This window comes from Scyliorhinus torazame, chromosome 14 (genome assembly GCF_047496885.1).
Source record: "Scyliorhinus torazame isolate Kashiwa2021f chromosome 14, sScyTor2.1, whole genome shotgun sequence".
Lineage (NCBI taxonomy): Eukaryota > Metazoa > Chordata > Chondrichthyes > Carcharhiniformes > Scyliorhinidae > Scyliorhinus > Scyliorhinus torazame.
The window spans coordinates 58,765,976-58,791,083 of record NC_092720.1 but is presented as its reverse complement, the minus strand read 5'-3'; the positions used below and the strand labels follow the sequence as shown (position 1 = coordinate 58,791,083).

At 48.4% G+C, this 25,108-nt stretch overlaps 1 protein-coding gene across 3 annotated transcripts in view; it reads left to right on the top strand.

Moving 5' to 3' along the window:
• clcn2c (chloride channel 2c) overlaps positions 1 to 25,108 on the top strand; it is an 870,815-nt gene that overhangs the window by 573,775 nt on the left and 271,932 nt on the right. For all 3 annotated transcript variants that reach the window (XM_072474258.1, XM_072474257.1, XM_072474259.1), the window contains 2 exons: positions 3,085 to 3,186; positions 4,943 to 5,027. In XM_072474258.1, the coding sequence (XP_072330359.1) occupies positions 3,085 to 3,186; positions 4,943 to 5,027 (187 nt within the window). The remainder of the gene's footprint in view (positions 1 to 3,084; positions 3,187 to 4,942; positions 5,028 to 25,108) is intronic.

Genomic DNA, 25,108 nt, shown 5'->3' with positions numbered 1-25,108 from the left:
CTAAGCTAAGTCTTATTCAATTTAAGTTGGGGCATAAAGCCCACACGACAGTGTCCAGGATGAGTTGGTTCTTTCTGGGGTTGGAGGATAGGTGACTGGCGAACCATGTACATTGTTCTGGACATGTCCGAAGTTGAAGGGGTTTTGGAAGGGATTTTCTATTGTAGTGTCAAAGATTTTGGAATAGAGGTAGCTCCGAGTCCATAGGTGGCGATATTTGGAGTGACGGAGGATCCAGGAGTGCTGGTGTGGAGATAGGCCGATATCTTGGCCTTTGCCTCCCTGATAGCCCAGAGGCGGATTTTGTTGTGCTGAGGGACTCCGAGCCGCCGAAAGCAGGGGTATGAGTGAGTGAATTGGCAGAATTCCTGCATTTGGAAAAGATAAAGCTCTTCATTCGAGGGGCGAGGTGGGGTTCACCTTGAGGTGGAAGCTGTGTGTTGACTTCCTTGAGGGGTATTGAGCTGTCTGCGGGGGTGGCGGGGTGTTTGCTGGGATGCGGGTGGTGGGGAATTGGGAGGTAATTGCTGGGGTGGCTGAAAGCCGAGTGGGGAGTGTTGGTTGGGGGGCTGGGAGGATGGAGTTTGTTGCCGCGGTTGCCAATTGTGATTATGTGTATATTTAAATGCCTTCAAAAAATGTTATTTTTAAAAAAAAGTGTGGTAGGGATTAGAATCTGTTCCTGCTATCTCCTTTTGATTTTACACAATGCTGTAGCCATGTACACAGGTGCATCGCAAGTACACCAAAGCCTTTATGTATTTTTAGGCCTCCTCAGATACCAAAGAGGTCAAAGCCAGTGAACATTGCCGATTAATTCAATTTAATGCAATGGGTTTCCATATCTACTCAAAAGCAATCCTAATTGTTATAAAATTGCAACGTATTAAATGTTTGATCGTGACCGTGGCACTGACCGTGTCCAGTAAGTTAATGGCAAGCTTATCTCAAAGGCAGAATCCAACGCAAGTCTAAGTAATGTTTGCTGTTGCTGTGAAGGTGAAGTGAGGGCAGTATTGTGGCAAGCTGCACAATTCATAGATAATTGTATTTCTGGCCAGAGTGCAAATCCCACTTTCATTTGATTGTCTTTTTACAAGAGCTTGACATGAATGTGTTGACTTGAGAATGAGTCACTTGGCACAACAATCTGAACTTCGGGTACATTAATTGAAGTAACACCAGAAGTGATTGTTTTTTCCATGCTGACCACATCATGCCTGATTTAGTAGCAGTGCTAGATGTGCATGAAGCTGTGTCCTTCAGAGTCACCTCTGGAACTATGCGTTGCAATGCTAACAATCAATTTGTTTGAAGCTTTGATGATTCAACTTGCGCAATTTTTCTTCTTTCAAGAATTGAAGATTTTATTGCATTAAGTCGACTGCTTGGTAATTTTGCCAGCCAAAAGTGGTTGTGTGAGGAAGGAACATTAATGCTAGTTGAAACCTTGGCTCAGTTACTATTGAAGCCGGCCAAAAGATACGGAAATATTCACTGCTGACATTGATCAATCTAATCTAATTCCATCAACAGAGACCAGCCATCTACCTCAATATCCGCTGAAATATTTGTAAATTGTCCATTCCAAGGATTACTGCATACAGTTGTTTCACTGGCATTCTTTGCTGCTGGCTTACATAACATTGCCTTCCGTTGCAATTTTGTTTATTCCCCAAGATCCCTGTGTGATTTTTAACGCAGATTTATAATTTGAACACCAGCGTTTGTCAGACTGCTTCTGCTCTCCTCCTGTTCACCTGAATGCATCTTACGAATGAACCGTGGAAGGGTCTTGTGTACAAACGTTTGATTTTCTCAGCCGTTTTAGGATCTTAGATGCCAGCATTGTGCCAGCATACGCTTGCCTCAAGAGTCAGAAATGTATTGGTCCATGCCCCACATTTGAAACTTGTGTTGCCACTGAACCAGATACCAGGCTACCACTTCAGTATTGTATTAAGGGAATGCTGTCAGAAAGACGCCGTGGGGGGGGGGGGGGAATTTTCTGCCGCCATTTTCGACAGGCAGGAGAGTTGGTGGGGACACAAAATCCAATGGGTTTCCCCAAACGGCTTTTAGACCAAAGTGACTTCTCCTTGACATTGTCCCTGCTTCGAGAAGGGCCCCCCTATATGTCAAGGGCTGCAGTTGCTGGCCCTACCAGTATGACATCGTGGGTCCTGCCCCTTCCATTTTATCCCCCCAAAGCACATGAAAATGTGGTGGGGAAATCAGACCAGGGAGCTGGCGGGCTGCTCTCTGCTTTTCCCGCCCAAGACAACACTTTGAAAAAGAATCATAAAATTCTGCCTACTGTCTTTCAGATGGGAACCCAAACCCTGTTTATCCTCTCAGACAGACCTAAATGACCCCATGGCACTGGGTGAGGATGAAGGGAGTGTTCCCAAAGTGCTGGCCAACATTTAAAACTCAACCAACATCACAAAGGAAAACAAATTACCTGGTCATTTATCTGCTTGCTGTTTGTAGGACTTGGTTGTGTGACTGCTGCACCTTCTTGTGTCATAACATCAGCTGCAATTCAAAAATAATTTTTTGGGCAGTGAAGATCTTTGGGGGCTCCTGAAGGGGCTATATAAATGCATATTTGTTCTTTCTTTCCTTCAGTCTAAATGCGGAAGAGAGAAAACCTCAAGTGCCAAGGATCCTTCTACAGCCCCTGAAGTAAAATACTTTACGTGGCTGGAGGTGCGAGGAGGTTTCCTTTGGTCCTTTCTCGGATGTTTAATTCTGAGCTGGGCATGTGAAATTTCTTAAGGCTCATTTTCAATAGGCTTTATGCTGCTTGGGTCTCTACCCAGTGTAGAGGCAGGAAAGTAGCATTTCTTGCTTTGTTTAAATCCAAGTGAAAATATATTTGCTTCCACAACCAGGGAAGCCATTGGAATGAGCTTTAACGATGGGGTCGAGGCTTGATGTAATGGACCTTCCCAACTTTTGCTTTTGCCTACATTTACAAGTTATGTCACAGGAGCAAAGGGAAACAGGTCACAAAGGAAAACCAGTGTGTAACAAAAATTATTTTACAGATAATAATGCCATTCTCTCTTTTCCTTGTAGGATTGCGAGTGGTTTTGGTGGTGCCCTATTTGTCTACTTCCACAGGAAGATAGTGGCAATCATGAGAAAACAAAGAACCATTAACAAGTTTTTGATGAGAAAGTAAGTACTGAGTACTTGGTAAAATCTTCCTGCTGTTCACGCAGGTGGGATCTTCAGTCCCGCCGACGCACAGCCGCGCTACAGGTTTCCTTGCAGCATGGGGTGGATTCAGTGGGAAATCCCATTGAGGGAGGAGGGTGCCCCCTTCCGCCACCGAGAAACACATTGCGAGGAGGACCGAGAATCTCAGCCATTGTGTCTTTTCTTAGATTGAAAAGGTTTGTTGACCGAACTTAAATTTTCCACTCATGATAGTCACATTCATGTTGGCCCGACCAGTTTTCCAGATGCAAATAAAAATGAGGTGCCCATGATAGGGGTCAAGCTCTTTGGTTCTCCTAACCTGCTTTGTCAGTCAGATGCCAAGGGAAGTTTTTTTTAAATTCAATCCAGGTCAGCACCCATTTTCCTCTCGTTTTCACTACAACCGCATTTCCGAAGAACCCATGTGTAACTATTTGGGTTAAAAAGAGGATTTTATTTTTATGATTTTGTTCAATTTTACTCTCCTTATTGCAATGAGATTCCTGCTGCTCCAAAAATCCATCAGTGTGAGCTATTGACAAAACATCTATTTTTATTTTGCAAGAACTAGCTCCAAAATAGTTCACAAACTGACTCAGTTATCAGACTGAATGAATTAACATAGACCTATTCAATTTTAAATATGCCATTTACCAGTCCAGATGGGAAAATATCCATTTAGCTTGTTAGAACATAGAACACAGAACATACAGTGCAGAAGGAGGCCATTCGGCCCTTCGAGTCTGCACCGACCTACTTAAGCCCTCACTTCCACCCTATCCCCGTAACCCAACAGCCCATCCTAACCTTTTTTGGTCACTAAGGGCAATTTATCACGGCCAATCCACCTAACCTGCACGTCTTTGGACTGTGGGAGGAAACCGGAGCACCCGGAGGAAACCCACGCAGACACGGGGAGAATGTGCAGACTCCGCACAGACAGTGACCCAGCAGGGAATCGAACCTGGGACCCTGGCTCTGTGAAGCCACAGTGCTAATCACTTGTGCTACCGTTAGTTCAATTCACACACAATTTGCACGGAGCCAGTGACAAAAATAAACCTAATGCAGTGAAAAGTCCCTTTTACACGTGTGCAACCTCTGGCATTTATGCCTTCAGGCCAATGTAACCAGCCTGCAGCTTTGTCAGCTCTTCAATATGTGGTCAGCGTGTGTCTTCTATTTCTGTCTAATGTATTGCAAGAATAAATTCAATCAAATATACTGAAGGGAGAATGAAACAAATTGTCCTTCATGTTTTAAATTCAAACCCTATCTTAGCAAATGATAGGCATCGAAAAAATCCTTTAAACCAATTTCTGTTGGTGAAAATGCTTGAATTATTTTACGTTAGTACAGGTCTGATCAATATGCTCCTGGTCTAAGTTACTTTGTAAATCTGGGAGGAAACAAAAAGACCTGCCAAAGATGCCTGAGTGCAATAATAATTTCTATGAAAGTAATTTGTAATCCCATTTGTTAGCACCAAGAATATTCAATTTATAATAAGTGATTTTTTTTTTTTGGAGGGGGGAGGAAAATAGAAGCGTGTAGACTGCTCTGGTAGATCTTCCAAATTTATGCCACTAAACTCGATCTGTTTTCAAATTGTTTTTAGTTCAATGCAGGCTGCCAAGAATGTGGGACAGAGTAGCAGGCGTGCATGCTTTTGGTCAGAGAAAAATTCTGGTGCCTTGTATGGTAACATATAAAACTGTTTTCTTTTTCTTAGGCGGTTGCTGTATCCAGCACTGGTGACTTTGCTTATTGCCACTCTCTCATTTCCTCCAGGGTTTGGCCAGTTCATGGCTGGAGAGGTACGTTTTTGTGATTTCCTCACATTTACATACACAGTTTAATCAATGTCAATCAATCCGCCTTAATTTAATCAGGAAATTTGAAAGCACACAGAGTATTTCAGGTGTAATAGAAGAATATGATCACATTTATTGTGATGGAATACTGAAGGGCTGTGTTGAGTGATATGAAAATCCAATCTGGGAAGGGAGAAATGTAACAAACTAGCCGAAGCATTAAATGTGACGAGAGTGGGTATAAAATGTGGATGGGAATGGTAGTAAAATGAATTGACCATGCGGCGGAGGAGTTCGGTCTGCAATATGTTCAAGATTTCCAAACCTCGTTGAGCTAATTATGATTTTGATAATATTTCAATTTTTAGGAACATAGGAGCAAAGGAAATAGGCCATTCAGTCTCTCCAGCCTGCTCCGCCATTCGACTAGGTCATAGCTCTTCTTATACCTCAACGCCATTGTCCTGCACTATCCCCATACCCCTTGATATCTTTAATATCAAGAAATCCTTTGATCTCGGTCTTGAGTATGCTCAATAACTGAGATTCCACTGGGTAGAGAATTCTTGTGGAGAAATTTCTTCTCAGTCCTATATGGCCTACCCCTTATTTTGAGACAATTTCCCCTGGTTTTAAAACCCCATACCCCTCCCCAGCCAAGGGCATCCATTCTGTATCAACCCTGCTGAGCCATATAAAAAAATTTGTATGCTTCGATGGAAGCACCTCTCATTCTTTTGAACTCTGCAAAATATAGGCCCAGTCTCCTCAATCTCTCCTACACGAGAATAATGCTATCTCAGGGATCAGTCTGGTGAACAATCATCGCACTATCTCTATGGAAACTATGTACCTCCTGAGATAAGGAGATTAAAACTGCACACAATACTCCAGGTGCGATGTTACCAAGGCTCTATACAATTGCAGCAAGACTTCTTTACTCCTGAACTCAAATCATCTTGGAATAAAGGCCACCCTATCATTTGCCTTCATAATTGTTTGCAGCACCTACATATTATCTTTCAATGACTCATGAACAAGGACATCTAGGTCCCCTTTGGACTTCAACACATCCCATTCCCACACCATTGAAGAAATATTCTGCATTTCTGTCTTTTTTCTGACCAAAATGGACAACTTCACACTTATTCACACGATATTCCATCTGTCATGATCATGCTGTTATTGGCCAGGGTTTAGAGAACCCAAAGTGTATCATGGAAGTCACCTGACCCACAACGTTTAATAAATTGTGGTATGGGGAGCACATGGCCCACTCTACAGGTGTGGTACAGCAGAAATGGAAAAGTATTTGTTTAAGCAAAACAATGTTTATTCTATGAACTCAAGTTAACCTTTTTAAAACATACAGTGAACATCTTGGCAATCGTTAATTCAAATACAACCCCAAAGAATACAACACTAAGTAATCCTTAAGCTTTCCTTTTAACATCCATAAGACTTTAAAAAAACTTTTAACAGAAGCACATCAGGTTTAAATTCACTACTGAGAACAGTTATCCCTCTGAATTCGCGAAATGATCAAGGGATAGTTTTTACATGGCAGAGAGAGCAACATTACACCTCCTGCGGCTGACTGCAGCTCCAACACTGAAACAAAACCAAAAAAAACAGACACACCCAAGCTTTTCTCAAAGTGAAACTAAAAAGCAGAGCCAAAGCTCAGCTCCACCCACACTCTGACATCAGTGCAGACAAACATTTCTTTAAGTGACATTCTCATGACAATGCCCACTCACTTGAAGCCTCTTAGCAACCGCCTCACAACTCACATTCTCATCCTGTTTTGTGTCATTCGCAAACAATGAAATTATTGCTTCAAAGTCCAAATATTGAGTTTGAAATTAAATGGCTAAAACTGGAGTGTTACAAACAGTAGCAGTAATGGTCCATTTAAATGACCAATTGGTGTAAAGATGCAAATAAAGTGCATTTTCCACCTGAAATATATATATTCACCCATATCTTAAAGTCACCAAATTGGGACCTCTGGATTTTCCTGACCTCCATGTTGATTCAACAACCATACTTCCCTCCTAATTGATGGTAGTATAAATATAGCAAGGGGATCAAGGGTGATTAGAAATGTTGCATTTCACCAAGATTGTGTTGAACATGAGCAATTCGGATTTCAAGGGCTATTATCTCATCAAGCTACTTCATTACACCTTCATCGGTTGCTGATATTTTCACGCTCAGAAAGCACCTGATCTCCTTGTTTCATCCCCAAGAAACAGGTGATAGAAGATATTCACTTTCTCTGCCTGAATTGATTTTAAGGCAATTTAAATGAATTTTGCTGGACATTTTAGAGTAAGCTCAAAACGGGAAGATCAGGGAACGATTATTACAGCATACATTGCAAATTACACCACGCTAGGAAATTCTGGGCCCCCAACTTGCATTTATATTGTGACTATAGTGTGAATCTTTATAGAGGAGAAATGGATGTCAAACAGTGAGAATAGTCAGGTGAGATGATGGAAAGCATTGCCTCGCCATGCATCTTTTCTACTGAGTAGCACTACACTCTGTATACTGTGCCTATGTATTTACATTGTGTATTTATCGTATGTCCAATATTTTTCATGTGAAGAACGATCTGCCTGGACTGTACACAGAACAATACTTTTCACTGTACCTCGGTACACGACAATAAATCTAAGCAAATGAAATCGAATCAATAGCTATGCTTTGGGAAAATATTTAAATTACTGGCAGAAAGCAGGGCACTACAGAAGAGCAAAAACATCCCAGTGGGGCTGATTTGACTGAATGCTTCCTCTATTCCAGCAAAGCTATGATATATTGGTCAGAGTTCGAGGATTCAAGAGCTTGGGCTGGGACATGTAACTGTAAAACGTAAGGGATGGGTAAATAAGGAGAGGAATTTAGAATATTGTGTATTGGACAGGGAGCTAACTGAAGCCAGTAAGGACCAGATAAATGGGAGACCAAGACTTAATCCAACCCAGGATGGAGACGGTGATTTTTAGATGAATTAGAGTTTGTGTATGCAAGATTGGCATTTTTGGAGAGAGGCGGAGAGGAGCAGACCTGCAGGAGAAACATGTACTGGGGAGTGAATAAAAAAAGCCCAAGGATCAAGGCCTTACAGCACTTAGCTTGTGAAAGAACCTCAGGTGTGACTTGAGTTTGACAGAAAAGTGAACAATGGCACCTCTGGAAACTCCCATATTGAATCACTGGTGTGTTTTATGGCAGGTGAGTTTGGCCACTTTGGGACTGAGTCTAAACAACTGGGAGTTCAACAAATGTTAAAATATTAATGATTAATAATAAGTAAGTAGCTGATGAGTCTCATCTTTTATTAACTAAACTTTATTACTACTATTAAGGCGCATTAAGTATTAGTACAATTTATCAGCAGTAAGATTTATTAGTATTGGTAATGCTTTATTAGTATTGGTAAGGTTTATTACCAGTAACAAGGTTCTTAGTTATAAATAGAGAAATGATAGACTTGCTCCAACCTCAAGAGTGCATACCCTGTGTCATGTGGGAACACCAGTACAGTTCCCGTGCCCTGGATAACCATTTGTGCAGGAAGTGGCAATGATACAGCAGCTTGAGATCCAGGTTTTAGAACTTAAGCAGCAGCTGGCATCACTGCAATGCATCCACAAGATTTAAAGCTTTGTGGATAGCACGGTTTTAGATCTGGTCACCCCATAACTTTGGAATATGCAGGGAGAAACAGAATGGCTGACCACCCGATAGTCAAAAAGGAACAGGCAGGTAATACAGGAGTCCCCTGAATGCATCCCACTCTCAAACTGGTGCTCAATTCTGAATACTGATGAGAGTGATGGCATTTGATAGCATGACATGCAACAGATTTGTGAGCAGAGTGAGCTTATGGAATAAAAGGAAAAGTAGTAATATGGATACAAATTTGGTTGAGTGACAGGAAACAATGAGTAGTGGACAATGGACATCTTTCAGGCTAAATGAAGGTTGTGATCATTATTAGGACATTTGCTTTTCCTGATCTTTATTAATAACCTAAACAATAGTGTACAGAGCACAATTTCAAAACTTACATATCATACAAAACTTCGAAGTATTGTGAACTCTGAGGATGATAGTGTAGAACTTGTAAAGGATATAGATAAGTTGGTCGAATGGGCAGACAGAAAGCAGATGAGGTTCAATGTTGAGAAATGTGAAGCGATTCATTTTGGTAGAAAGTACCTGGAGAGATAATATAAAATAAAGTAATAATAATCTTTATTAGTGTCACACATAGGCTTACATTAACACTGCAATGAAGTTACTGTGAAAATAAACTCTAAATGGGGTGCAGGAGCAGAGGGACCTGGATGTACTTTTACATAAGTCATTGACAGTAGCAGGGCAGGTTATTAAAGTTTAAAATAACATACAGTATACTAGTCTTTATTAATCAGGGCATAGAGTACAAGAGCAATGAAGTTATGTTGAACTTGTCTAAGACACTAGTTCAGTCTCAGCTGGAGTACTGCGTCCAGTTCTGGGCACTGGACTTGGGGAAAATGTGACGTCATTGTAGATGGTACAGAGAAGATTTATGAGAATGGACCCAGAAATGAGGAAATTCAGTTACGGAAATAGTTTAGAGAAGATTTTTTTTTTTTTTTTCCTTTTTTTTTCCAATGAAGGGAAATTTAGCATGGCCAGTCCACCTACCCTGCACATCTTTGTGTTGTGGGGGTGAGACACATACGGACACAGGGAGAATGTGCAAACTTCACAAGGATAGTGACTCTCAGCGCTGTGAGGCAGCAGTGCGTCACCATGCCGCCTCTAGTTTAGAGAAGATAAGACGGTTTTCCTTAGAGAAGAGAAGGCCGAGAGGAGATTTGATTTGTGTATTCAAAATCATGAGGGGTCTGGACAGAGTAGATAGGGAGAAACTTGACCTCATCCTCACCAACCTGCCTGAGCAGATGCATCTGTCCACGACAGTATCAATAGGCGTGACCACCACAAAGTCCTTGTAGAGACAAAGTCCTGTCTTCACATTGAGGATCCTCTGCATCGTGTTATGTGGCACTACCACTATGCTAAATTGGATAGACTTCAAACAGATGTAGGAACTCAGGGCTGTGCATCATTGTGACATTGTGGGCCATCAGCAGAATAGACTTTTACTCAACCACAATCTGCAACCTCCTGGCCCAGCATATCCCCCAATCTATCATTACCACCAAGCCAGCGGATCAACCCTGGCTCAATGAAGAGTGCAGGAGGGTATGCCAGGAGCAATACCAGACATACCTAAAAATGAGGTGTCAACCTGGCGAACCTACAGCACGGGACTTCTTTTGTGACTTAGATTCATAGAATTTACAGTGCAGAAGGAGGCCATTCAGCCCATCGAGTCTGCACCGGCTCTTGGAAAGAGCACCCTACCCAAAGTCAACACCTCCACCCTATCTCCATAACCCAGTAACCCCACCCAACACTAAGGGCAATTTTGGACACTAAGGGCAATTTATCATGGCCAATCCACCTAACCTGCACATCTTTGGACTGTGGGAGGAAACCGGAGCACCCGGAGGAAACCCACGCACACACGGGGAGGATGTGCAGACTCCGCACAGACAGTGACCCAAGCCGGAATCGAACCTAGGACCCTGGAGCTGTGAAGCAATTGTGCCATCCACAATGCTACCGTGCTGCGTCCAGTTCTGGGCACTGTACTTGGGGAAAATGTGCTGGACTTCTTCAAAGAACTCTAATATTAAACACAGTTTCCCACAAAAGCATGTTGACTCTTCTTTATCCCATTATGATTTTTCTAAGTATTTTGCTATAACCTCCTTTATAATGGATTCTAGCAATTTCGATACGACCAATATCAATAGTACTCTTGCTTCTGTCCCCTACTTTCTTGAATAAAGCTGTTACATTTGCTATTCTCCATTCGGTTAGGACCCGTCTAGAATGTAAGGAATTTTGGAAGACTATAGCCAGTGCCTCTACCATCTCTGCAGCCATTTCTTTAAGACCGCAGGATACAGACCATCAGGTTCTGGGGACTTATCAGCTTTTAGGTTTAATAGTTTTGCCATCGCCTTTTCCTGATGATGGTAATTGTTTTATGTTTATCCCTCTCTTTCACCGCTTGATTTTCAAGTATCTTTGGAAAGTTTTCTAAGTATTCTATAGTAAAGACAGACAACAAAATACCCTCTCGACGCTTCCGCCATTTCCTTGTCTTCTGGTATTAAATTCCCAGAGAAGGCTAACACTTGCTTTTGTTCGCCTTTTCCTATTTAAATATTTGTAGAAACTCTTACTACCTCTGTTTACATTCCTAGCCAGTTTCCTTTCATTCTCTATTTCTCCATCTTTAATATTATTTTCCTCATTCTTTGCTGGTTCTTAAAATCTGTCCAATATTCTGACCTGACACTATTTTTCACCAATCAGTATAGTTATCTTTCAAGTTATACTCTCCCCAATTTCCTTATTTTGCCACTGATGATGCCTCCTTCTCAAAATATTTTTCTAACTGGGATAAATCTTTGCTGAGAGTTATTAAATAGCTCCTTAAAAGTCTGCCACTGCATCTCTATCCTTCTATCTTTTGACCTAGCTTCCCAATTCACTTTAGCCAGCATTGCTATAATTACCTTTATTTAGATTTAAAATACTATTCTTAGACCCACATTTCTCACCTTCAATCTGAACTTGAAATTCTATCATATTATGATGATGTCACCTAGAGGCCTGTTTACTACAAGGGGATTGATTAATTCTGTCACATTGCACATTACCAGGTTTGGAATATTTCACTTTCTGATTGGCAATAAAATGTATTGCTCCAAGAATTTATCCCAAATACATTCCATGAACTCATTGTCCAACCGGCTGCCAGCGTAGGCAGAATTAGGATCTCGCCGTAGCGTGATGAGAAACCAATTATTGTCACTTAAGCCCTATTTTGATACAATTAATGGGAGCCACGCCAAATCCATCGGCTTCCCGTGATTCATTAGCCACCACAGCAACTGGTCACGCTGGTGCCGATCAATATTCCTTTTGAAAAACATTAACCTGGTGAATGGGCTGGTGCAGGAACCCGAGGAGGTGAGCAGCCATCTTCGCTCACAGGCAATGAGCTCGGGGGCACTTTGCATGCTGCCGTTGTGCTTGGGCGCGGGGGGGGGGGGGAGCCATAGGGGACTGGAGGGGGGACCCAACGAGGTAGTGGGATGGGGGTGGGGACGGACATGCACGGGTCCACCATGCCACCCCTGTACCATGTGTTCCCGTACCAGGGGCATTCCTAGCACCTGCCCTGTCCTAGCCTCCTGAACACCCACAACACCCACTGACCATGGAGGCCTCTGGTCTTGTGGCTGAAGGAACAGAGGGGCAGCTGGATTGAGACCCGGCTGCCCCTGCATCACCTGACCCCTTGAGACTTGGCGGATCCCCATTGTCTGCACCATCATATTGATGCTCTCAGCGATGCTCTGCAGCACCTCGGCAATGCCCACCTACAACTGGGACAAGCTCCGCAGTGCCTCGGCGATGCCCATCTGAGAAGGAGGCATGTCCCACAGAACTTCATCAAGGTCAGCCTGGTACTGGATCACGCCCCCCCATCAGGTCGGACCGTCTGCCGAGGACCTCAGCCATGGCCGTCACCGACTGCGCCACGCTGTGCACCAAGCTCTCCACTGCGGTCGCCACCCTAGCAGTGTTGGTCTCGGTGCCACGCATTGCCGGCGGCACGGTAGCACAGTGGTTAGCACTGCTGCTTCACAGCCGGGTCCCAGGATCGATTCCCGGCTTGGGTCACTGTCTGTGTGGAGTCTGCACATTCTCCCCATGTCTGCATGGGTTTCCCCCGGGTGCTCCGGTTTCATCCCACAAGTCCCAAAGGGAATTTGCACATTCTGAATTCTCCCTCAGTGTACCCGCACAGGTGCCGGAATGTGGCGACGAGGGGATTTTCACAGTAACTTCACTGCAGTGTTTATGTAAGCCTACTAGTGACAATAAAGATTATTATTATTACAGCTCCTGCTCCCGTAGCCTCTGGGACTCCTCCAATCGGTTATGGGCTGCTGGAGTGTCGCTGTCATCTCCCTTTGAATGTCCTGACCACTCCCTAACGTCTGCATCGTCTCCGGGTAAACCTGTTCCAGAGGCTCAGCATGTGACTGGGACCCAGCTGGGTCCTGGGATCCAGCAGCCCTCCGACTGCTGTCGCACCTGGGCATTCCTGCCTCCTCCTGATGTACATCTTCAGCAGTGTGGTGCTCACCAGATTGTGCACCAGAAGCCTGACCACCAACATTTCCCACCGAGGTGCGTGTATCTACGCTGGCGGAGGGTGGGGATGACAGCTGTGACGCATCGACTGTGGTAGCCTTGGAGCTCTCCTCCAAGGTGGTGTCATGGAGGCAGGAGGGGGGGAACCACCCTGGATAGGCCTATGCTGTTGGCTGGAGGACCAGCGGGAGAATGAACATGTGATCAGTGGTCAGTCTGTATGGCATTAACAACTCAATAGTCCATCCGGTTAGGGGCCAGTGGATCCTCACATCTGCAGCATGCGCCAACCTCTACATCGGTAACCGCTCTGTCCTTGGCCACCCGTGACCTCCAGGGCCCGTTCCTCAAGTGTTGTGAGGATTATGTGTGGCACCCTCTGCCAGTCTGGTGATTGTGGGAGAGCTTCTCCTGTGGAGAGAGGGCATCATTAGCCACACGCATGGTCACAGTGCTGCGGGTGATGGGGGTGTGAAGGGAGGGTTGGGGTCAAGGGGGGATGTGAAGGGTAGGTTGGGTGGCAGATGGAGGTTTGCGGGAGCTGGTCACATTGGGGGGTCCAAATACTCCGGTGGGGGGGTGGTGTCAACACCAGTGTAGGTCATGGACCTGCTTGCGGGCACTGGAGGCCAGTCCTCCTGGATATGCTTCCCGAGCTGACGACCACTGCTATGGCGGCACTGGCTGCCCTGTGGCTCGCACTCCGGGAACTTCAGAGGAGCAGGACATCCCTAATGGCCTTGGCTGCATCTAGCAGCCTCTGCAGGTCACATCCCCGATTCATGGGGCCAGTCGTCTCAGTACCATGGCTGCGAGCTGAGTGAGGCTGGCTCTGCAAGTGTTGTTTAAGTGTTGCTCGACCTTGTTAGTGGGGGGACTGGCACGGGCAGTCCGGCAAATCGGTTGGTGAGCCCCCATTTGCAGTGTGAAGCCTGTGGGGCGTCAGTAAGCGAACCAATTAAGGTTGAATAGCATTGCCGGCCTCGCCAGGCCGAGTGCCTGCGAGCTCACGGCAGTTCTCGTTCGTTTCCATACTTAGAATTGTTCCCTCTGTCTTGTTTTTAACCATTTTTTCAATCTCTGGTCTTATCTGCAGGTGCATTCTTAATTTTTTACACTCTGTCTCTTTCTGCCACTCTCTGGTTATCATCACCTAAATCTCTTGCCTGCTCCATTATTTTATCATTTCCCTTTAACTTATCACATCTACTCTCACATGATTCCTTCTCCCCGCTATTTAATGTCAAGCCCTCTCTAGGACTTCAGTTGTAAGACTTGCCAGAACAGTGTCCCAGCACAGAAGACCCAGCTAACAGGACAGCTCCCACTTTCCCCAGTACTGGAGTCAGTGCCCTCTGAATCAAAACCCATTTCTCCCACACCTATCTTGGAAGCACATATTCATCTCTCTAATCTTATTTATCTAATGCCAATTTTTTTCCTGGCTCGGATAATAATCCAGAGATTATTACCTTTGAGATTCTTCTTTGAAATTTAGCCTCTAGATGGGCATAATTGCTGAGCCAAATCTCTTTGTTAGTCCTATCGATGTTGTTGGTACCCATGTGAACCACAACAACTGGATTCTCCTCCTCCTCACTGCAAGTTCCTCCCCAGTCTTGAATCTTGGTATCGGGCAAGTAACAGAGCCTTCTGGGCTCTTGGCTTCAGAGAACCGTGTTGATTCCCCTGATTCTACTGTTGCCAACTACCACTACATTCCTATTTTACCTCCATCATTGAAATGGATTCCTGTACCACGGTGCCATGGTCAGGTTGCTCATCCGCCTTGCAGCTACTAGTAAAACCTTGTAATTACTATTAAATTGCCTGTATTTCACTTACCAAATCACTGACCACAGCAGTAATTGTTTCACACCAGTGCTAAACTGGCAGTTTAAATGCACGCACTGAGACATGTGCCAATCCTTGTAAAGTTACATAAGGCTAAATGTTGGCAGCTTCTGTAAACAGATTTATTCAAACCGAATTGCCCTTGGTACCCTAAACATTCAACATGAATTGAGCAAATGAGGAGAGTTTGCAACTGGAATTGTTAATATCTTTAAATTAAAATCCAATCTGCGTATACCACCAAAGGTGCCAGTATATCTCCAGTTCATTAAATGCTCTGTTATTTCTGTCACGTTGGTGTTTTTTTGGTATTTTGGTTGAATATTGTATAAATCACAGGTGCCTATTGGATATGCTGAAATAACAGGCGGGGAAAGTTCTCCGTGTCACTTTGGGCACGATTGGCACGGTGTTTGCTGACGGCTGCATTGGTGAGATCGCAGTACGAATTTAATGGCACTTAGTGCTGGAATTAACCCCCCGTGGGCTTCTCACCATTACTGGCTGTCTTGCCATCTGATTCGCCAGAACCACGCTTCAGTGTCTTGCCGTTAACGAGGGTAAACTGCAATTAATCGCACCCTCACCACTCACTCCCAGTCAACACACAAGCATGGCAGCGCACAGACCTACACCTCGCTTTGGCAATGCCGACCTGATCAGGCTTCTGGACGCAGTGGATGAGAGAGGACATCCTCTTCCCCTGAGGGGTTGAAGGGTCCGCAGTAGGGTCACCTGGGAGGCAGTAGCAGCGGCTGCCAGTGCGGCAACATGACCAGGAGGACCACCGTACACTGTCGGAAGAAAATCAACGAATGCCACCAAGCAGCAAAAATAAGTTACCACCTCTCTTCCGGCATCACTTTCTGCCTGCAACCCCACCCACCGCACCAAATCACTGGCTGACACCTCGCACCCTCTCCACATCCCATCTTAGTGCTTGTTCCTCAGCAACCCCTGCAACCAGCAACACAGCCCCTTCATGACTAGTTGCAGTGCCACGCATGCCGCCTGCCACTGACCCCATGATCCATCACGCTTGTGGCTCAGAAAGCCCTCACTTTGTACCCAAGGGATAAGTTGGCCCACAATAAAGAGGCAGCCCCTCCGCCCGGCCCCAGCATCAGACCTACATTGGCAGAAGATTGCTAAGAAGCGACTCAAACCACTGGAAAAGGACACAGACACGGATCCAGCAGAGGGAGAGTGAACACCACACCTCACCAGCACCAGTAGTGCGCACCGAAAGAACACATAAAACAGGCAGGAATATAACGAGGACACCAGCTGCACACCAAAGATAAAATCAATACAAAAAAGAAAAAAGAATACAATATCGCCAGCTGCCGAGTCAGCATACGTGCCCCCCCCCAAAGGCACCCAATGCATGTACGGGAAAGTATATTTCTGAACTCAGTGAGTGCATATCGGCGACAGTGTGAGTGCTTAAAAATTGTAGGTGTGAATGACTTCGAGTTAGAGTGCGCGTGCGTGAGAGACGGGCCATCACCCCTCTCCTGAAGTATCAGTGTCTGATCTTCCATCACCACCCTGTCCGAGGATTGGGCCACAGGAACACGGGGCATTAACAGGTGACCCACACGTCCAGAACAGAATACACGGTCAGCGCACAAAACAGGCCTTTAAAAGCATCCACTGACTGCTCGAGCAAGCCCTCCTGCATCCTCAGCCCGCTAGTAGGCCCGCCAAAATGCTCCCCTCGCCGCACTCCAAGTAAAAGAGACCGAAAGGCAACTACCTTCTTTCCTCCTTCCCTTCATCCAGAAAGCAGCAAGTAAACTCAAGGGGGAAAAGGCAGCCAGCAAGCGGAGAAGGCAGCAGCAAGCAGCAAACAAACTCTCAGCTACAGCCTCCAGGCATTTGCAAGCCACCAAAAAGAGCAACAAGCAAACAATCTCTCAGCTACAGCAGCCTCCAGGCATTTGCAAATCACCAGCAGGTGCAAGCAGCAAACACAAACTGCAGCTGGGGAGTGCTCTCATAACTAACAAGACCAGTTGCTTATTAGCAATAGTCTTCAGCTGTGAAGCTGGCGGCTGTTCACATTCAGAGGGGGTTGACGTGACCATCAGCATATAACCAAGAACAGGGTTCTGTCTTGAAGTGTTTGGTATGATAGACGGGCAGCAGCTGTAGTTGCCCCTGTTATGGTTACCTACAATATTTAAAGATGGCTTGAAGGCCTCACAGACGAAAAGTCCCTCACACTCCGCCCTGCACCCCCCCCAACTGGGGCATCAGCTCCAGTGCCCTTGAGCTACATGTCCAAAAATGGAAATGGCTACTCACCACTTCAGTTCCCCTCAGCAGCTATTGCGTCAGCTTCACGTATTCAAAAAGGAGTACTAAACGATACCCACATGATTTCTCGCTGGGGAGCCGGTTAATTTCAGGGAGGTCGTTACATTCGGCTTCAATCTCGCTAATGAGATGGAGCTTGGTGTTACTTGGGGGTCGATGATTGATGCGACCATCAATTCACTCAAGGACTCATGTCGGAGTAAAACATTGGTTTTAAGTAACTATCAACTTTGCCTGCCGGCGACTGGTACATACTGAGGACAGTCCCACAGGCCAGCTACTCTTATACTCCTTCAAAGGGTGGAGCCATGGGCGGAACCCGTACATCCTCCAACATCTCCCCCTGTGGGTGAAGCCATACAATAGCCCACAGATAAAACCCACAGGGTTAATAACATAGAACATAACTGGTGAATTAACTGTATTTACATTCACCACATTTACCCCCTGTAAAAAACATAAAGTCTGACGGGGGTGATGGGTCACAAGTTCAGCCGGTCCGGTGCCCGGATCGTACGCTGCGACCGCCGAAGCACTGGTGTTGCAGTCGCTCAGGTGGCTGGGGAAGTGGGTCCGGTGCATCCCCAGGGTTGGACTCCGGGAGCGGCTCTTCCTGCTTCATTCCTGCAGACTGGTGTGCCGGGTGGAAGGGAGCGCGGGAGCCAAATGGGTGCGGGGGCGCTGGACATGGGAGAAAGAGCGGGTTACAGCACGGGGGGTACTGTGGACGTAGTGGTGGCGGAGCCTGCGGGCGCAAGGTCTCGGAGGGAGACGGTATCCAGTCGACCATCGGGGTGCTCAACATATGCGTAGTGTGGGTTTGAGTGCAGGAGCTGGACCCTGTACCAGGGTGTAGCACGATCAATCACTCACGAGACGAGAAGAGATGGAGTCGGGTTGTGCCGGTGGGAGGGAGGCGGTGTGTGGAGCTCCGGCGGGCGCCAGGTCCCGCAGTGAGACCGTGTCCTGTCGACCGTCGGGGTATGCCACGTAGGCGTATTGAGGGTTCGCGTGGAGGAGATGAACCCTCTCGACCAACGGGTCCGATTTGTGCGTCCGCACATGTTTTCGGAGCAGGACGGGTCCCGGGGCTGCCAACCAGGTCGGAAGTGACGTTCCGGAGGAGGACTTCCTAGGGAAGTCCAGGAGGCGTTCAGGAGGTGTTTGTTTCGTTGTTGTACAAAGCAGCGACCGGATGGAGTGGAGGGCGTCCGGGAGGACTTCCTGCCAGCGGGAAACTGGGAGACTTCTGGGCCAGCAGGACGGTCTTCCAGATCGTTCCGTTCTCCCTCTCTACCTGACCGTTCCCCCGGGGGTTGTAACTGGTCGTCCTGCTCGAGGCAATGCCTTTGCTGAGCAGGAATTGACGCAGTTCGTCGCTCATGAAGGAGGACCCTCTATCGCTATGTATGTAGGCGGGGCAACCAAACAGTGTAAAGATGGTGCAGAGGGCTTTAATGACCGTGGCCGCGGTCATGTCGGGGCAGGGGATGGCGAAAGGGAACCGGGAGTACTTGTCAATCACGTTCAGGAAGTACGTGTTGCGGTCAGTGGAGGGTAGGGGGCCTTTGAAGTCCAGACTGTGGCGCTCAAAGGGACGGGAAGCCTTTATCAGGTGCGCTTTATCTGGCCTGTAGAAGTGTGGCTTGCACTCTGCACAGATTTGGCAGTTCCTGGTGGCTGTCCTGACCTCCTTCGATGGAGTAGGGCAGGTTACAGGTCTTTACGAAGTGATAGAACCAAGTGACCCCCGGGGTGGCAGAGGTCCTCGTGGAGGGTTCGGAGACGGTCCACTTGTGCGTTGGCACATGTTCCGCGGGATAGGGCATCAGAAGGCTCGTTCAGCTTTCCGGGACGATACAAGATCTCATAGTTGAAGGTGGAGAGTTCGATCCTCCACCGCAAGATCTTGTCGTTCTTGATCTTGCCCCGCTGTGCATTATCGAACATGAAGGCCACCGACCTTCAGTGAGGAGAGTGAATCTCCTACCGGCCAGGTAATGCCTCCAATGTCGTACATCTTCCACCATGGCCTGGGCCTCCTTTTCCACTGAGGAGTGGCGGATTTCTGAAGCGTGGAGGGTGCGTGAAAAAAAGGCCACGCGGCTGCCCGCTTGGTTGAGGGTGGCCGCCAGAGCTACGTCGGATGCGTCGCTCTCGACTTGGAAGGGGAGGGATTCGTCGATCGCGTGCATCGTGGCCTTTGCGATATCCACTTTGATGCGGCTGTAGGCCTGTCGGGCCTCTGTCGACAGGGGAAAGACAGTGGACTGGATTAGCGGACGGGCCTTGTCCGCGTAGTGGGGGACCCACTGGGCGTAATACGAGAAAAAGCCCAGACAGCGTTTCAGGGCCTTGGAACAGTGAGGGAGGAGGAACTCCATAAGGGGGCGCATGCATTCAGGGTCGGGGCCTATAACTCCATTTCGCAATACGTAGCCAAGGATGGCTAGACGGTCTGTGCTAAACACGCATTTTTCCGTGATGTACGTGAGATTCAGGGCGTTTGCGGTCTGGAGGAATTTTCGGAGGTTGGCGTCATGGTCTGCTGATCGTGGCCGCAGATGGTGACGTGATCGAGGTACGGGAATGTAGCCCGCAAAACATACTGGTCAACCATTCGGTCCATCTCCCGTTGGAAGACAGAGACTCCGTTAGTGATGCTGAATGGAACCCTTAAGAAATGATAGAGCCGCCCATCTGCTTCAAAGGCAGTGTATTTGCGGTCGCTCGGGCGGATGGGGAGCTGGTGATATGCGGACTTCAGGTCCACCGTGGAAAAGACCTTGTGCAATCCGATTGACCATGTCGGATATTCGGGGGAGAGGGTACGGATCCAGCTGTGTGTACCTATTGATGGTTTGACTATAGTCTATGACCATTCTCTGCTTCTCCCTGGTCTTTACAACTATCACCTGAGCTCTCCAGGGACTATTGCTGGCCTGGATTATGCCTTCCCGCAGCAGCCGCTGGACTTCCGACCTGATAAAGGTTCGGTTCTGGGCGCTGTACCGTCTGCTCCTAGTGACGACGGGTTTGCAATCCGGGGTGAGGTTCACAAACAGGGAAGGCGGGTCGACCCAAAGGGTCGTCAGGCCGCAGATAGTGAGTGGGGGTATAGGGCCGCCGAATTGGAACGTTAAACTCTGGAGGTTGCACTGAAAATCCAACCCCAGGAGTGTGGCAGCGCAGAGGTGGTGGGAGGACGTAAAGCCGGTAGTTCTTGAACTCCTTCCCCTGCACCGTGAGGTTCGCGATGCAGAACCCTTTGATCTCTACGGAATGGGATCCTGCTGCCAGGACAAGTTTTTGATTCCTCGGGTGGATCGGAAGATAACAGCGTCTTACCGTATCGGGGTGTGTAAAACTCTCCGTGCTCCCAGAGTCGATCAGGCAGGGCGTCTCGTACCCCTTGACGAGATCCGTCGTTGTTGCCGTTTGGTGCGTTCGGGGCCGCGACTGGTCCAGGGTCACCGAAGCCAGTCGCTGTTGCTGCATCGGGGTGTTTTCTTCAGGCCCTGTGAAGTCGTCCAATCTGGGGTCCTTGGCCGTCAGCCAAGATGGCGGCGTCCACGGGTCGCACACGGTCAGGGGTGGACAAGATGGCGCCGCCCATTGATCGCACGTGGCCGGGGGAGCACAAAATGGCTCCCCCGGCATGGAGTCCGGGACCCGAGATGGTGGTGCCCATCCTTCCCGCACGGAGTCCGGAACCCAAGATGGCGGCGGCCATACGGCGCACATGGATCGTTGGGGAGGGGGGGTGCCGGTGGGTCGGTCGTGGCGGGGGTCCACGGTGCCCAAGGGGCAGCCGCGCGGTCAGGGGTGTAGGCACAGGCGTTCTGTGATGCCACATCGAGCGAGGGCCCGTGCCTCCGTGAGGCCTAGTGCGTCTCTCTCCAGCAATCGCTGGCGAATTTGGGACGGGAGCATACCTACTACGAAGGCATCCTGAACTAGTAGTTCCGTATGTTCATTAACCGAAAGCGATGGGCAGCTGCAGTTTCTCCCCAGTATCAACAGCGCACTGTAGAATTCGTCCAGCGATTTCCCCGGGGATCTGCCGTCTCGTCGCGAGCTGGTGGCGTGCGTAGACCTGGTTGACGGGCCGAACATAGATTCCCATCAGCATGGCGAGCGCCGACTGGAAATCCTCCATCTCCTCTACGAGAGTGTAGATTTCCGGGCTCTCCCTGGAATGCAGGACTTGCATTTTCTGGTCTTCTGTAGTCACGCAGGTGGCCGTTCGGAGGTCTCCTTCGAAACACGCTAGCCAGTGTTTAAAAGTGGCCGCTGAGTTTGCCGCGCGGGGGCTGATTCGCAGACACTCCGGAGTGATTCGGAGCTCCATGTCCTTTAAGTCTGCGTAATAAATTGTAGCATGATCAATCATTCACGAGACGGGAAGAGATGGAGTCAATCGATGGCTTTATTACGCAGACTTGTTCCCCAGCAGCACAGTTACAGAATGCGGCTGCTGGGAGAACCCGGGCTCTTATACTCCGCCTTACTGGGTGGAGTCAGTAGGCGGCTGATCCAATCGGGACCCAGCGTCTATCCACCAATAACTTCTCGGCATCACAGGGTCCCGTAATACCCCTAATACATACCACCACACGGGATCGGTCTTATGGATCCAAACATGTTTCCGGAGGAGAACCGGGCCCGGTGTCATCAGCCAGAGTGGGAGCAAGGCCCCTGAGGTATTCCCCCTTGGGAAAATAAACAATCAGTCATGAGTCTGGTTTGTGGCCGTGCAAAGGAGGGACCTAATAGCATGGAGCGCATCGGGGAGGACCTGCTGCCAGTGGGAAACCGGGAGATTCCTGGACCGAAGGGTCAGTAGGACGGTCTTCCAGACCGTCGCGTTCTCCCTCTCCACCTGTCCGTTTCCCCGGGGGTTGTAACTGGTAGTCCTGCTCGAGGCGATGCCTTTACTGAGCAGGTACTGACGCAGTTCGTCGCTCATGAACGACGAGCCCCTGTCGTTGTGGACGTAGTTGGGAAACCAAACAGGGTGAAGACACTGTGCAGGGCTCTGATAACAGTGGGGGTGGTCATATCGCGGCACGGGATGGCAAACGGGAGAACTCGCCAATAATATTGGGAAAGTAGGTATTGCGATTATTCGAGGGAACGGGCCCTTTGAAATCGATACTGAGGCGTTCAAAGGGCCGGGACGCCTTCACCAGGTGGGCCTTATCTGGTCGAGAGAAGTGCGGTTTACACTCCGCACAGATTTGGCAGTCCCTGGTTACAGCTTTGACCTCCTCGGTGGAGTAGGGCAGGTTGCGGGCCTTGATATAATGAGCGAGCCGGGTGACCCCCGGGTGGCAGAGGTCGTTGTGGATAGCCCGTAGTCCGTCCTCTTGCGCACTGGCGCATGTGCCGCGGGACAGGGCATCTGGGGACTCGTTGAGCTTCCCAGGACGATATACTATATCGTAATTATAGGTGGAGAGTTCGATTCTCCACCTCAAGATCTTATTGTTCTTGATTTTGCCCCGCTGCGTATTGTCGAACATGAAGGCTGCCGATCGTTGGTCGGTGACGAGGGTAAACCTCCTACCAGCGAGGTAGTGCCTCCAGTGCCGCACGGCTTCCACGATGGCTTGAGCCTCTTTTTCGACCGAGGCGTGTCGAAGTTCAGAGGCGGTGAGGGTGCGTGAAAAAAACGCAACCGGTCTGTCTGCTTGATGGAGAGTGGCGGCGAGAGCGACCTCTGATGCGTCGCTCTCCACCTGAAAGGGGACGGACTCGTCCACCGCGCGCTTCGCGGCTTTGGCGATGTCCGCCTTGATGCAGTTGAAGGCCTGGCGGGCCTCTGGCCTGGCGGGCCAGAGGGAAAAGGGTGGCCTTAAATAGTGGGCGAACTTTGTTCGCATACTGGGGGACCCACTGGGCGTAGTAGGTAAAAAATCCAAGGCACACCTTGAGGGCCTTGGGACGGAGAGGGAGTTGCAGGAGGAGGCGCAGGCGGTCAGGGTCGGGCCCTAGGACTCTGTTTTCCACGAAGTAGCCAAGGTCAGCTAGACTGGTGATGCGGAAAACGCATTTCTCCTTATTATAGGTGAGATTAAGTTTTTGGGCAGTTTGGAGAAATCGGTGGAGGTTGGCGTCGTGGTCCTGCTGATCATGGCCGTAGATGGTGACGTTGTCCAAGTACGGAAACATGGCCCGCAGCCCATACTGGTCCACCATTCGGCCCATTGCTCGTTGGAACACCGAAACCCCGTTCGTGACGCCAAAAGTGACCCGGAGGAAATGAAAAAGGCGGCCGTCTGCCTCAAACGCCGTGTAGTGGCGATCCTCCGGGCGGATTGGGAGCTGGTGGTATGCAGACTTCAGATCCACCGTGGAGAACACGCGGTAGTGAACGATCTGATTGACCATGTCTGCAATCCGAGGAAGGGGGTACGCATCAAGTTGCGTAAACCGGTTAATGGTCTGGCTGTAATCAACCACCATCCGGAGCTTCTCCCCGGTCTTGACGACCACCACCTTGTCATGATATTCAAACACACACATCATGATGGACACACTAACAGGCAAATCAGAGTACACAACACCACAACCAATCACAGACAAGAACACCAACCACATAAAAAGCACGAGCACGACACCTGGAGGTCAGTAGGTCTGGGGAGAAGGAAGCATGAAAGAGCTGTTGAAACACCACAAGCAGGGAGCCCCCCACGTGCAGAGTGCAAAGACCAAGTTGTAAATAGTGAGTTTAAATAAACAAGTGTTGTACCATATGCAACTGTGTTGGCTCTTCTGTGTGTTAGAACACCCAACACCACATGGTACAGGAGTGGATCGATACCTGCCTACCAACCTGCCATTCTGGACATGGACCACACCGGCAAACCGCAGCCGATGCAAGTCACGGGGAACCTAGGCACCAACTGGAAGCTCTACAGGCAGCGATTTGACCTGTACATCCGTGCCACCGAAAAACAGAATGTCTCGGATGATTCGAAGATTGCAATGCTCCTCTTCTACGCAGGCCCCCACCCAAATGATGTCTTTAATTCACTGGTGTTCGAGGAAGGCGAAAACCAGGCCAAATATGACACGGTCATCCTCAAAATGGACCAGCACTTTCAAACTGAAGTAAACGAAACTTTCGAAAGATACATCTTTCAGCAACGCCTGCAAGGTAAGGAGGAGCTTTTTCAACCCTTTTTGACGCACCTCCGGATTCTAGCGCAGTCCTGCGGTTACGGCACCACCACAGAGTCCATGATCAGGGACCAGATTGTTTTTGGCGTTGCCTCCAGTGGCCTACGCCAGCAGCTTCTTAAAATAAAGAGCCTCACCTTAGCGTCTGCTGTGGAAGCCTGTGTCCTCCATGAAAATGCGACCTGCCGTTTTGCCCGATTCCAGGCGTCCGAGTTGGCACGGAGGGGGTCCCCAGCCGTCGAATCGGCAAGCCAGGCCGCCCACGACGTTGAACGCATCCAGGCCGTCGATTTCTTCCCGCCCCACGGCCCGGACGACAGCGGCCGCTTCCCGCGCTTTTCGCGGTCTCCCGCGCAGGTGCGCGCCAAGAATAACGGCCACAACGAGGGACGCACTGCGCAGGCGCGCCC